Source organism: Lagopus muta, chromosome Z (genome assembly GCF_023343835.1).
Source record: "Lagopus muta isolate bLagMut1 chromosome Z, bLagMut1 primary, whole genome shotgun sequence".
Classification (NCBI taxonomy): Eukaryota; Metazoa; Chordata; class Aves; order Galliformes; family Phasianidae; genus Lagopus; species Lagopus muta.
The window spans coordinates 48,343,526-48,359,372 of NC_064472.1; the positions used below are offsets into that span (position 1 = coordinate 48,343,526).

General features: G+C 36.2%; 1 protein-coding gene across 1 annotated transcript in view; it reads right to left on the bottom strand.

Moving 5' to 3' along the window:
* Positions 1–1,058: 1,058 nt before the first annotated feature.
* FBXL17 (F-box and leucine rich repeat protein 17) overlaps positions 1,059–15,847 on the bottom strand; it is a 280,966-nt gene continuing 266,177 nt past the window's right edge. The window contains exon 9 of the mRNA XM_048931384.1: positions 1,059–3,375. Within this exon, the coding sequence (XP_048787341.1) occupies positions 3,238–3,375 (138 nt within the window). The 3' untranslated portion in view covers positions 1,059–3,237. The remainder of the gene's footprint in view (positions 3,376–15,847) is intronic.

Below are 15,847 nucleotides of genomic sequence, written 5' to 3' on the forward strand. Positions count from 1 at the left end.
GCTTTTAATTACATTTGAAAGGGAAAGTGGATAAAACAAGGCTTGCTAGATATTAGTCTGGAAAAACAATGACAAGGTTGGTGAGACCAATAACCCAGCTGAAATGCACCTATACAAATGCATGTAAAGCATGGGCAACAAACAAGCAGAGCTGGAACACATTGTGCAGCAGAAAAACTATGACTCAGTTGTCATCACTGAAACATTTTGGGAGCTCTCATGACTGGAGTACTGCAATGGAAGGCTAAAGGCAGTTCAGAGGTGTTAGGCAAGGAAGGAAGATTGGTAAAGTGATTCTCTATGTTAGAGGACATCTCAGTGTTGGGAATGCTGAGAATTATGAAAAAATAAAAACCAGAGGGACAGCCGAAATGGCTGATATCCTAGAGGGAGTATGCTATAGACCACCCAACCAGGATGAAAGACAGATTATGCATTCCATGAACAGCTCCGAAAGTCACGTGATTCTTGCAGGCAACCATATATATGCTGGAAATAGAATTCAGTAGAAGAAGCAGCCTAGGTTCCTATAGCATGTAGAAGATAGCTTCCTAATACAGCTGGTAAGAGAGCTTAGCAGGGAAGCACCCCTCTAGACCAGCTGTTTTCAAACAGAGAAGGACTGGAGGGAGACGTGGTGGTCAGAAGCTATGTTGGGCAAAGCAACCAAAAAGAGTTTGAGTTCTCTATTCCTGGTGAAGTGAGGAGGAGTGGGCCAGCAAAGATGCTACCTTGGACTGATTGGTTTAGAAAAAAAATACGGGAGAAATTAATAGCAGTCAAATGCAAATGGAAGTGACAGCGGAAGTGCTTAATAGCAGAAGTGACAAGAGATGACTTACTACATCTGTTAAGTACACAAAAAAACTTTGTTAATTACGGAGTATTTTAGACTAAAAAATATTTCTGGATCTCAGCTGTTCAAACACTGTCACAGCAGGGCTGCTTAGATCAGTTTGCTCAGGACCTCCAGATAAGTTCTGCATATTCAAGATTGAAATTTCATTCTTTCTCTTGGTAGAGTCTAAGTACAGTAGCAGCACAGATGAAAGACATCAGATTTTTATTCTTTCTTTTATTGCAACCCATTGAAAGGTCAAAGTTTCACGGAAAAATAGAAACTTACAAATTGTGTGAATAGTTTTAATGCAGTCATAAAAAGTCATGAAAAGAAAATGACTAAGATTCGGTACTATATCTGCAATATAATTCATTGGCTTTATTCTGAAAATATTTGTTGCCATTTTTGAGTAAATAGAAAGCCCAGCATTACACATGTTCACATGTATTTACCATATTTAAAGCAAAAACTTTATTATATATTTTTTAAAAGAAATTAGTTCATCCCCATTTTGAGAAGTCTAAGAAGAAAACATTCAACAGCTTCACCAGAATTACGGTGAGCTGATGTGTCTGGTAAAAAACTATGCCATGGAAATCAACTTACAGTTTTACAGAGTTATGCAGCTATACTAAATAAGCTCTCTAGGTTACACTACATCAGACTTTCTGGATTAGCAAAACATTTTGATAATAATGGCAATTCTTCAGCTGAAGCTTAAGCATTTCATACTTTGGATTAAAACGCTGTTACCCCTAAAAAACAAATATCCAGTGTTATACACATAAAAATATTCTTAACCAAACAGTAATACTCTAAAACTTAATGCAACTTCAAACTGAAACTGCAGTATCTATATTTTCACTATCCCCATGTCAAAATTAACTCCTCAGAATGCAATGTGACACACAGAAAATTAATCTTTTAATGTACTTACTCTTGGTGTTTTTTTATACACTGTATTACAAAGCAAGTGATCCTACCATACAATACCTATAACAATAGACCTCATGTTCAGAATGTCTTCTAGAGGTAAGTATTCCTTGCATTGTAAGATCTGTTGTAAAATAAAAACCACACATGAATTGAGAAAAATCCCCTTATTGTATTCTAACCATTTACTCGAATTGCCCAGTTCAACAACATAGCATTGTAGTCAGAAGAGACGAGTCCACTTACAAAAAAAAAGAAACAAAACAATTTTTTTTTCCAATCAGATATTTAAACACTGTCTTTTAATTTACATCTGACTGTTGGTGTATTCACTTCCTGCTTGACTGGTTATGAAGTGGGAACTGGTTATCAGTATGAGTTCAACCACTGTTAGCTCACTTCCTGCAAAACCTGCAATGTGGAAAGATTTTAAAATCTGTGGAAGATCTCCTAAAAGACTATTTTAAACAAACAAAATAAAGAAGATACAATTTCTGTGAAGTGATAAAGGTTGAGAGAATTAAAGTTATTCAGCCTGCAGAAGTGAATGTCTGGGGAGACATTACAGCCGCCTTGCAGTACTTAAAGGGGACTGATGGGAAAGATGGGAAGGGACTCTTTATCAGGTACTCTTTATATCAAGGACAAAAGTAATGATAGGACAGAGGAGAATGATTTTAAAATGAAAGAGAACAGATTTATATTAGACATTATGAAGAAATTCTTTTCTTGGCAGGGTGACGAGACACTGGGACAGGTTAACGAGAAGCTGTGGGTGTTCAAGGCCACATTAGAAGGTGTTTGAGCAACCTATTTGTGGAAGGGGGATTGGAATGAGATGATCTTTAAGGTCCCTTCCAACCCAAACAATTCTAGGCTCAATGATTATATGATTGTCCATTAGATGCATATTTAGTCATTTACTAATGACTTGCATAACTCAGGAAAAGTCTGTAAGACAATCTCAGCTCTTCGTAGATTTTCTTATACACTGTGCATCTTAAAACTCCTAGGGTAGCTTTAGTAAATAATAAGCATGGAGTGTAGCTCCCAGTTTCAGCACAGGCCTCTGCTGATCGGCTATACTGGTGCTAGCACTGAGTTACCATCTACAAATCAAAGGAAACACACATAACCAAGGCAAGGTAGAGTAAACACAAAAAAAAAACAAACAAGCTTTGTATCTTTTATAACTCAATCTATCCATAGAACTAGTAGGAATCCACTTCAAGAAATCTGTCAAACAAAGAAATACAATGCATTTCTAAAATTTTGTCTCAATACCATTACTTAGTTGTACAGTACATCAAAGTCAGTATACAGCTTTTTCCATTTTACTGTAACCTCTGTAAACTCACAATTATATTGCATTCATTGTATATATCACAATGTTGTGAACCTCTGCAGTCCCCGTTAGATCTACTGAAAGCAGCAGAGTGGAAGTGCCATGTTGGTGCATGACATTAAGAGGCAGTAGACATGTTGGGAGTCCAGCCCATTTGATAAGCTCGTTCCAATGTCCGCTTGCAATCCTGTAGAACAGTACTGAAGGTTATATGTGGATACTGCTGCACCAGCTGCTCCACTGTGGCTTCATTCACCTGCAATTGAAGAAAAGAATCCAAGATGTGCAAAAAGTGAACAAAAAGGGCAATGGTATGCAAGCCAAATAAATACTCAAACTGGACTCCTAGAAGGACTTGCAGGATTGGGCTGTCTACTAATACAGTAGGCTTCATTTATTAAAAACATTCAGAATTTGATGCTCTTTTAGACAAAAGCAACAACAACAACACAACAAGCCTACATAAAGAACAGCTCAACTCCACCTTAAGGGGAGAATTTTGAAACAGAAGCACGCTACTTCAATGTTACTCAAGCAGACAAAGGTTTGAAATTTTTCTTGGCTTTGGAAAATGGAAATTGATTCCATTTTTCAATTAATTTATAGTATATTTTTGATACTTTTACATATGCTGTGCAGGAAGTCCATGATTACCCTGAAATTAAATTCCACTGTATGGTGGCTTTCAACATGACTGCAATGATAATTAAGAGTTAATAACAAGAAGAAAAGAATGTAAGCTGTTTTATATTGTAGGTATATAAATTGGTAATACAGGTTAACTTTTCCAAAGGTTCAAATTCCTGCTTGTCTTCATGTACCTCCCAGGTAGAAGTGTTTATTTTAATCTTTTGGTGTGAGGCTATCAATGAACAAAGGCTTTTGTGGGCAGAAATGAGGGGATCGATAATTAAAATATACTAGCTTGTAAGGTCAGGGATGTCTCTTTTAAATCTTAAACATCAAAGATAGCACTTTTTCTCTTGATTAGACAGGGCAATCAGACAAGCCAAGCTAAATCTAACACCTTTACAATTGCAGCTCTGTGAAGGGATTAATTTGTCAATTATTTTTAAGCTGATTGCAGTTCATATCACAAAAGTAGACAGCTTCCTTCAGTGTTTAGATAAATGAAAGATTAACTGAAGAACCATAACTTTTGTGCAGTTCTCTTTAAAATCCTTGCTAAAATTCTTGGACATTTAAAGATATGTCAGTGCTATATTTAAGTACTGAATTGCCAAGATCAGTAGTATGTACAACAGGTACCGTGACTTGCTTTCTCCCCACAGTGTCCCACAAAAGTAAAAAAAAGTAAAAAAAAAAAAAAAAAACCCACAAAAAAAAAGCCAACCAAAAAACTCCTAAAATATTTACTACCCTTACAAAGGTCCATCTTGGGAATAATATTTTAAAGCACAGTGACCACAATATCTAATAATATTTTTGTCCTTAAAAGATAACAAGGAGTGCATCCTGCTGAGCAGTGATTGCTCACAATGACAGGGATAAATGAAAGGTTTAATATCCAGTTCTTCTACTTTCATAATAGAAACACTCAATCTTCATTGGAAGTTTCATCTAGCTAAAACTGACTTGGATAGAAAACTGGTTTAACTTCCTTCATAGTACACACTGTATCTTTTGGCAAATTACTACATTACAGTAACCTCTTCCAGTGCTGATAAACAAGAAGTGACTTTTAATAAATCAAAATGAAATCAGACATAGCACAAATCCTCCAAAATATTTGATATTTATAGCCGAATATATACATACTTTCAAACTGTCAGCAGCACTTCTCACAAATATTGCTTGGAAGGGAAGAATTCCCTAAGCTGTATTTGCTACTTTTTGCCTATTCAGAAATAGTCAAAAGCCTCTTTTTACATTTGTGGTGCACAGTCATGGCAAAACCTCTAACATTACAAGTAACTCCTCTTTGAGGTAAACCAGCCAGAATGAAGATGCTCTTGCTCCTTCCTCCTGGGAAACTTAGAAAACAAATACCATAAACCTATTCAATATTTTTAAATATTAACAGCAAATAGAGGCTATTATTCTTTGACACATACCTGTTAGATGTTATTTGTTAGTACAGCATGGATATTATTGTTTGAGAGAGTGAGTTAGTGCAATATTAAAAGCGGATTTTCTGTTACAGGAAACAAACAAGGCAAATTTGTTACAAAGAGGATGTTCAAATACAGGACAAGAGGCAGTGACCAGAGAAAGCCATCCATCCTCCATATTCTGGGATTTCTGGCTGAAGACAGAACACATTTACAGAAGCAAAACCCTAGCTAGATGTAAAGTAATGTATTTACTGCAAGGCTAACTTAAGTGAAATAGCATGGCCAGGGATAATGAGGAAGACAGATGATGTTACAATGGTATCTTTTGGTCTTAAAATCTATGAAGAAATCTATGGTAAACCATTTAGCACTAGCCATTGGTCATTTTATTTTTTAAAATAAGTTACTGCAGTATAAACAATACATAATACAATTATTACTAATTACTACTTTTGATATCGAGTGACACAGTTAAAAGTAAAACATAAGCATGAGAGAACAGGCAAAACCAGTGCAGAAGTGACTTCATGACAAAGTCAGATATTTTATGACCCAAACCTGAACAGTTGGGTTTCCCTATTTTTGTTACAGTGTCATAAGAACATTTAAAATTGTTTGATCCCAGACAAAACTAACTAGTACCAAACCATACATTTGTCCTCTGTTTTAGCTTGGACAGAGTTAATTTTCTTCAAAGAGGATTGTTTGGCACCATGTTTTAGATTTTTGATGACAACAGTGTTGATCACACACGGATGTTTCAGTTGTCACAGAGCAGTGCTGCACAGAGCAAGGAATGTTTCAGCTTCTTGTGCTGTCTTGCCAGTGCAGGGTCTGGGGACACATAAGGAGCTGGGAGGAGACAGAAGGGATATTCCACATCATGTGGTATTATGCTCAGCAATAAAAGCTGAGGTAAAGGAGAGAGAAGTGGGGAAATGTGAAGTGATGCTGTTTGTCTTCCCAAGTAATATTACCATGATGAGTCCTGCTTGTGGGGAAGTGGCTGAACACCTGCCTGCTGATGGGAAGTAGGAAATTAATGTCTTGTTTTGACTTGCTTGCAGCTTCGGCTTAACACAGCAAAATGTTCTTATCTCAACTCGTAAGTTCTTGCACTTGTACCTTTCTAGTTCTTTCCCCTTCCCATTCAGGGTAAGAAAGAGAGAGGCTGTGTGGTACTGAGATGCCTGCCAGGTTAAACCATAACAAAATCCTATGTATACACTTGAAAATATAACTGCCACAGAAAGAAACTACCTGGAGTTTATGAAATTGACTCTCATGATAGAAGAAAAAGTTATCCTCCGAAACTTCATGATAAATAATTAAATATATGAAGGCTCCTTTGAAAGCAATGCCTCCTATTTTATTCTGCTGGCCCACAACATCAGAGGTACAGCAGTAGAGGCTGAACCCTCCGAACAATATTCCGTTGTATACTGTTGCTGTGTGACAGATGACAGCAGAGAGGCAGCCTAACAAAATGGCATCTGATATGGAACTGTGTCTTAAAGCAAAGGTGTGTCTTCCTCCTCGTGGAAAAAATGACACCCACTGACATTCACTGACACTTGCCAAATGTTAATGGAGATCAAACAGTGGATGTGAGCACAGTGAGTTGGTGAGATGCTGTGTTTCAGCAATGGTGACAGCACAGCTGTCACGGCACAAGATGAAGAGCATCTTGAAAAGCTCACTCATAATTGGCAGATTATGACTGGGCAAGTATGTGAAGACGTGGATATGGGTTCAATGAATTGGAAACAGTGGTGGCAATGCTGGCATACTGCAGGTTTTGTAGCAGATGGATTCCATGAATGCTCGCACAGGAACAGAAAGAACACCATATGCATTTGTCAGGATCCTGACTAAGCTGAAGGCTCAAACATCCATAATCAGGGCAGAGAAGAAGGCGATCTTTCTCTTGCAACATAACAACATCAGCCTCACACAAGTTTGAAGACCATGGAGCACACTGCCAGTCTTGTCTGGATTGTCCTACCACATCCACCAAAGGCACCTTCCCTGATTTGGCTGATGAAAGATGGACTATATAGGTGACATCCTCCCAGCAACAATGCCATCAGCTATGAAACAGTGGATTACCTTTGCTGGTGCAGATTTTTATGAGCAGAGCATGCAGACTATTGTCATTGCTAGCAACAATGCACAGCTAATGGTGGTGACTAAAAAAAAAAAAAGTTCCCACTTGGCAGTGGGATAGTCTGCATGGAACCCAGACTGAGAAACAAAGGATGACCTTTAAACCACAACTGATTCCCTACCAGAATATTTTTAAATCCTGAATATCTGGTTAAAATCTAAAATAGTGTAAAATTTTTAGTATCTTAGCAATACTAACATACTCTATATAAAATTGAGGAAAATATGAGAAGTCAAGAAAATTTTGTTCCCTGTTAACGAATAAGATAGATAAATAACATCTGAGTCAACTCTGTTGGTATTTTTCTCCTAAGTTTCCCTAATAATAGGATTAAGATGCAAAGAAGTCTTATGTCTAACCATTAGAACAGAAGCTTCTGTCTTGCTGTTAAGAAGCAGTCTGGCTGGTGATAAAACAAAAGCACTGAATGCCATTCCCAAAATAAATTAATTACTTAAAGAGCAATTTTCCATTCTCAGTTTGAACAGTCTTGTTCACTGAATAAGAAATAAAGATCTTCACATCTTAATATCCCTTAAAATGTCATATTTTTCTTCCACTTAACTTTTATTAATCTTTATGTTTTGATTTGTCACAAGGGAGACTACTAACTAAAGATAAACTGGCTAGATTACCTAACGCATAATCACTCATTTGAATCCAAATAGCCTTTCAATTATGTTTTAATAAATAATGAAAGAATGCAGTCCTCACTATTAAGAGTCAAAGTAATAAATGTGTGTGAATCTGGTCATCAAACGGAAAGAATAAAACAACAAAGTTTGGTTTAAAACTTATCTTCTCTGACATAAAAATTTATTCCAGACCATCATAAAAGCAAAGAAGACGAGTTACAGAACTGTCAGGACAAAGTGACATCATACCCTCCTAACTCGACTGGAGCGCTTACCTTGAAATAATGATTTTGAATTCTTTTTGCTTAAAGACATCTGAATGCATAACCCCTACCTCCCTGATGAGAACAATTGACTTTGTGACAAAAGTTTTATTTGGGGTGAGGCCTCCTGAATTTTTTTCTTCTGAAGATGGTGTAGATGTTCACAGAACACTTCTAATATAATCTGCACTGCCAAAAAAAAAAAAAAAAGAACATTTCCTTATGTGACAATTAAGGATTATCTGGGAAAGAGAATTCTCTAGTCCATGTGAAGAAGATGAACATCCATAAGAGGATTGAGGGAGCGCTTCTTTGATGAATAATTTCATTCTCATTCTGCCAGGTATACATACAGTGTGTGTCAAATAATGATAAAAATGGGAAACCTGCCTTTGTAGCTCCTTCTGCTCTTCAAGTAAAATGATTGTCAAGCTGAAAGTTGGAAAAAAATTCTCTCCAGTCTGCAAATATTTTTTCCAGAAGAAAATAACGGGCACTTATGAGATGAGATTCCAGGTTATTGATTTTTTAGGTTTAGATTATATTGAAACTATAGTTTTCAATTGATAATCTACTCACAGAAAAAAATTTACTTAGATTTTTGCTCTAGCAGTCTAAGTTTATTAATCTGTGTATGCCAGTATTTACTGGTTAGCATACCATTGATATCTGTTATGGATCACCATGAAAAACTATTTCTATAAAATCCTTCCTGAGTTGTCACATGAAAATTCAAATTGCAAACATGAATAGTAACTAGAAAATTTTCAGGTTTTGCCCTGTCATTCCAGAGAACTGCAGTGATAATTTCAATATTTTTTTTCTTTAATTTCTAGATCACAAAATAAAAAATTTCTAAAAAATTCAAATTCTCCCAAAGATAATTGTTTAGGCTTAAGGACTACTTTTCTTTACCTTTTGCTTTCATTATGTTCCCGGGACAGATCCTATTAAATTCAAGGGAGTCAAGTTTTCCTAATCTTATTAAGATAAATTAGGGATTACAGTTGAAACCATTACTTGAAGCAGACATTTCTTTTTAATGAGACTGATAGCTTCATTCATAAATGAGTAAGATAAGTAGGAATTTTCCTACACAAGACTTCCCTGCTTACTTTTAGCTAATTTGCTAAAAGTTGGTGTCATGTCCAATAGATTTCTTGGACTGGAATAGTAAATGGCAAATACAAGGGCTTTAAAAGCTTTTGGTTTTGATTCACAGAACTCCTTTAATACAGTGCTGAAGAGAGTTATAGGACTATTTGAATCCCAAAAACCCCTCCTGTAGTTTTATCAAGGGCAGTTTTGGAATGCACTTCTGATTCTAAGCTACTAAAACCCCCAAAAATGTTTGTTTTATGTCAGTCAGAACAATACCAAAACATAAGAGTAGAACCATCACCCAAACTGAAAGTTTTACGCTGCTCTTCACCATGAAGAAGTATTCGCCACTAATCTGTAAGTTCTCCGATGTAAGTAAAATATGCAGAGTAACACCCAATTCAATTTGTAGTTCAAAAGAAAAATATCTGCACTCCAAGTTAGTAAGCGAAATCAATGAAGAGCCACATAATTTGATAAGAATTAAACAAAACAATCAAACTAACAAAAAAATTGGGATCACATTAAAAAAAAAACCACCTCAAAACCCAATATAAATCCTGCACCCCTCCCCCCCAAAAAAACAACAACAAAAAAAAACAAAACAAAACAAAAAAGGAAAACAACAAACAAACAAACAAGCAAACCAAAAAAAGCAACAAAAGCAACCTGCAGAAATGTGCTAGTGCAAAGATGCAGCACTAGGACTTCTAAGGAAAACTCGCCTGTGCTCCTCCATGGTTTGCTTTTCATAACATCCCAGAGTTGTGGCCTGCTGCAATAACTGCTGCACAGTATGGAATGTAGTTCGTTCACAACATCACAGACACTCTCCTTTTAGGGACAATGCAGGTGTTTTCAGTTATGTAACCTTCCTCTTGTTCAGAAAGGCTTTATTATGAAGTTATTGAAACTGCAGCATTAGTGATATGCAATTCTGCCTCAGTATATGTAGGATATATTACACAAAAGCCCAATTTGCATGTAGTGGACAAAAAATAAGTAGCCATTGTGTGCATCCACAATTAAAAATTTTAGAAGCATTTTAAGTTCCCATTTTTTCTAATGTTTTAATAACAAAATCCAAAATATTCACACCTGCAGCTACTAAAACCCATGTGTTTTCATATATGCATTTTCTCTTCTCTGAGCAATAGTTTGCTTTCTAAGTCACTGTCCTATAAAAAGTGCACTAAATAACAAATGTTTGATTTTTTTTCTGCTAATAGTTGAATGAATTATATTCTCAGGTGGCCCAATTATAACTGTTGCCTGTAGCCATAACAAAATTAAAGATTTCTGGAAACATTTTGTGTGAAGTGCACTTGATCATTGAAGGCAGGCATATTCCACAGAGTTTCAATGACTGCCCTCATGCCCAGGGGCAGACCCTTCGTTTAGGACTTTAATAAAATTACAGCACTACTGACATTAGCACAACAGTCTATAGTCCAAGTAAAGACCCCTGCAATTTCAGCAACAACAATAAGATTTTGACTTAATGTTTGACTTAATGGATGCAGCTGTTAATAGGAAAAAAAGCAAAAAAAAAAAAAAAAAGGCACACAGAAGCACATATAACCATAGTGGTTGCAGACTTACATATAAATATCTTATTCTGTGATACTAAAAAGATAATGAAACTGACAAGCATAGATTTTTTTCCCCAAAATACTGATGTGCTATTATTTTCATGATATTCAGCAATTTGATTATGTTGAATCTCAGCAATTTATTTTCCACTTCTCTTTGGAAAGTGGAGGAAGTTGGTAAGTAGAAATACCTGTAATTGTTTCTGTAGTATGAAATGAAATAAATGGAATACACAAACTGCCTAATATTTGATAGCAGCACTTCTGGAAAGATTTCAGAAAATCTAGTAAGGCTGCTTTTTAAATACACCCCTCCTTTTAGTTCTTTGCTTACATATTGACAGAAAGACAGTGTCCTTGAGGGATGAGATTCCTTGTTGTTTTGTTTACACAGGTGCCTCAAAAATGGAGTTGCTGCAGTCCCTCCACAGTTGCTACAGTCACAGAGAGGAAAGCGTTACTGCAAGTGCACAACATAATTCATTTCAGGCCCCTGTGAGTTTGCATAGTTTTCTAGAAGAGTCAGTCTCTGGGCTTGCTGTGCTAATCATTACTGCCACTGTGTTATTGAATATTAAAGTTAAGTGATAAAGATTTTCAGTCTCAATTCCCCTTGCTTACTATGAGGACTTACTTCTCTATTATTTCAGAGAAACCATTGTAAAAGAGCAGTTCAGTTTGGCTGGTTGGTTGGTTTGCTAACTTTGTTCACTGTAATCAGATGAACTTCTAGATTCTACCTACACAACTGTGAAAGGTAAAAATATTACTAACACTATAATTTTTTCAAATTTATGATGAAACTCCATGCACTGCTTTGTTCTTACTTATAAAAACTGCAGTAAATAAAGAGACATATACAACGATATTACAGTGTTTATTTGTATAGTGATAAATATTCTTTCAAATTACTTTCTGCCTACTGAATTAAAAGCACCAAATATTTTCCTTCTTATTCTGCTATGCTAAAAACCTAATTTGGGTACCTTTTAGTTTAGTACTTGTCGAAATGGGAACCTGTAAAAATAACATAGAAATAATTCTCAAAATTTGTCAGCTGGCAAAAATGATTCTAAGTTTCTGAGGACAACAACGCTGCTTTAAAATTTCTTTCTTTTTTAATATCATAAAAATGCTGACCACTTCACTTTGCGTTTTCCTTAGTAGCTGTTTGTACCCAGATTTCAAACCACTGACATGTAGTTGAGTGCCCATGTTTTTGTTGCAGTGTAGCATGTTTAGGGGTTGTTTTTCACAGTAAGAGTGACTCATTAACTCAAGAAGATTCCATATGCAGCCACTGCCGCAGGTATGTTGCGGAATTAATAGCTGGTAGATAAAAAGATTTTGGTAAAACGGGTTAAATCAGGAGTATAAAAACATTCAATTTGAATAAACAAATCCTTTTTTATATTTTTAGCAGATGCCTTCATTCATACATGTAATGGGTCCGTTATTCCAGTTATAGGAATAACTATAGGAAAAAAATTACGTTATTCTGTTTTTTAAAATTGTTATGCTGAAGACCAAAGAGAAATAAATGCTATTTTTCCCTATCTGTGCATTAGCAAGGATAACTAGTTTCCTTGTAATGAGATTCACAGATTTTATGAATCTAAATTATTCATTGCTTGTAAAGAGATGTTTCATTGGCAGCTTCTATACAATACATATAAAATTTAAAAAAAAAGAAAAAAAAGAAAAAAAAGGAGTATCCTTTTTAATATGCAACAAAGCCCTCTCAACAAGAGAAAAATAAGTGCTACAGAAATGTTTTCAAAGGGTTTGGGATTGGATATTTTCAGTCCTCTTCAAAATCACAAGACCGCAATTTCAAATATCCAAATGAACCCCTTAAAAAAGAAAAAATGGTAGCAATTTTTCTAGGTTTTTGATCAGGGTAACAATTGTTATCATTTTCTGAAGATGAGAGGCAGATTGCTGTACTAATTATATTAAAACAAGCCCTGGCCAAATTTTGCTTTTCCACTTGTGATCAAGAACAGTCCAGATCAAAACGTATTTGAAATTTAAAGATTCATCTAGTATCTCATCTCCATATTTTTACTTCCTTTGCTTCAGCTTCAAATTCAAATTAAAAGTTAGTGAAGTAACAGTAAAAATGTTTTGAGACATGCTTAATAATACATATATATTAAACAGAAGACTCTTTTTGCCTTTAGAGGGTTTTTTTTTTTTTTCCCCCACAATCTGGCACTTACACATATATAACAACAACTGCATCCCAGTAAGTGCAATGATTTGCAGTTTGTGCAAGATATATACATTTAAAAATGTTTCTAAAACAGGCCTTACTGCAGAACAAATAAATTAATAATTTTTTTTAAATCTACCAATTTTCTAAAAATCTTGTTTAAGATACAAATGATTTTTTAACTGACTATTTCTATGTTTAGGGGTAATCTATCTTCCTTGTGGTAATATAAAAGTTTGGGGTTTTTTTTGTCAGCCGTACTGACCATCGATTTCAGTGCTCAGTAGAAGTATAATAGGAAATACATGCTACAATTGATCTGAGAAAGTCATCTGGAATAAACTGCAGACTCTCAGATGTATTTTCATTAGAAGTAATCTGAATTTAAAAAAAAAAAAAAAAAAAAGGAAAGGAAAAAAGGGCCATGATGATTTATTAACTGACACAGAGTACGCATTCACAGCCGACTTTGTCAGACTCGCTTCATTTTGTTCACACATAGCTGTGAATGTTGAATTTTGCAGGCCTTTGTTTTTCAACATCATCTTTCTGCATATTTTCTCAAGAAATGTCTCCTGCATTTAAATGGTAGCATGGTTGATAACCATTGCAAATAGCACCACAGCTATTTGCTGTAAAAGTATCTTGAAATATGAAATTCTGTGTGAGAAAAGTTGAAAACAACATGGGAAGATAATTCTGACACATTATTCAACTAGCCAAGCTATCAGCCAGAAAAGCATGTCAAGTATTTAGCCATGATTTCCTAGGTGATATCCAGCCATTTTCCATAAAGGTGAAGAGTTCAAACTGCCATTATTTAGAACTGGTCAGGATTTTGTGAAAGCACAATAAAGAAGTGCTATGAAGACTTCTTTAAAATGAATTCTAGCAATAAATAGCATTGAGAACATTGCTATCCCTCTCTGATTTACTTTAGAAACATAAAATATGTGATATTTAGAAATAATAAGTAACTAGGGGTAGGAATGTAAAAAATTGCATTCAGGAAAAGAAAGTTGAAACATCTGGATTTCAATCTGCGATTCTGATGTGGGCTTCAGTTTATGCCTAGAGGATGCATGTAAGGCTCTTAGGAGTCCTGATGTCTGTGTTTGTAAAAGAAAAGAAAGTGTACTGAAATTGCCCACATGAATCCAGATATGTAAAGTATCCCCTTTGCTGCATGAGAAACCAGTCTGAGGACTCAAAAAAAATCACCATTATTTACCAGACGTATTTACAAAGGACTTTGATGTACACTCTTTCATAAGCTGTGATAAAAATAGAGATACAATTAACATTTGGCTTGATGGACAGCCATGTTACCAGCTGTGGGAGGTTGGGCAGAAGTGAACTAAATACCGCCTTGGACTTGGAACCAGCACTCTGCCTCTTCTAGAACACAGGGAGATGAGGAACCTGGTGAGGAACCCGCTTGATCCAGATGAAAGGCAGAGGCTGAGCGTTCCTGTGCCCACACCTGCAGCTGTCCTCCATGCAGGGCACTGGGAGCTGCAACTCTCATGTGGCCCATGCAGCAGTACAGGAGGAGGCAGCCAGCGATTGGGGGTGGTTTGCTGTGCACAGGCCCTATGGAACACCACAGAAATGCCATGGCCTCTGCATCTCTTGCAATTACAAAACCCTAAAATGGCCTACCTAAGCTTCTAACAACTACTGATCTAATCTTTTACTGCTTTCAAAATAAATGGAGAATCAGAACCATGACATTCATTTTTTGTGATGCACATAACCTGTGCTGCTGCGTGTGCTGCTAGGTGCCTGTACACACACATGGATATGGAGACATACAGTGATGCATTTGCACACAGTTCTTGCTAAAAACAGCTTCAGGACAGTGCTGTGTTCTACACTCTGACTGAGAAGCAGAGTATCTCCCAAAAGATGCGTGTCTGTCAGGGGTGCTGTAAGCCAGCGTGCATCCATGAAAGTCACCAAATGGGAGGAAATGTCTCACTGGTTCTGAATCTGCTTGTGTGTGCTTGCTGGCAACTAGCAATGTGCACTGTCCGAAGAATAAGCACTTGCAAACATTTAGAGTCTACCTCATGAGCTCTGAAAAACCTTTGGAGGTCTGGACAACAGGCTCTCAGAGTCCATCTATTGTTAATAGTCAAAGGGACTAACCTCACTCTGCCTGAGCAATACACTGCAGGCTCTGCAGAGATCAAGCTAGCTCTACCAAAGCTGGCCGTGGAAATACAAGCAGTAGGTTGCACATATACGACAGGATCTCTCGAGTTCTAGTTTCCTGGATGAGATGTTTGGCTTTGGCAACTAGGCTGCTATCAGGATACAGGCCCAAGCATTCAGGCTGCCTTGCAACCTCTCTAGCAGTATCAGAGCATTCAGAGCTCTATGAAGACTACAGAAACCCTTGCTATGTAGTGCAGAGAGAACCAAATTTGACTCCATTGTGGAGGTGCTAGTGACAATTAGAAAAGAAAGACATTTTCTCGGTAACCTTGCTCCTACTGATCTTACATTGAAAATAATTCTATCTACCTATGTATTGTAAAACAAAATATGGAGAGTTCTGAAAGATTTTTAGGATTTCCTGATATTTGATTTTTGTATTCTGTATTTGTATTCTATATTCTGTATAATAGCAACTGTTGCTATTTTAGTAGCATTAAATGTTGAAAAGATAGTGTTG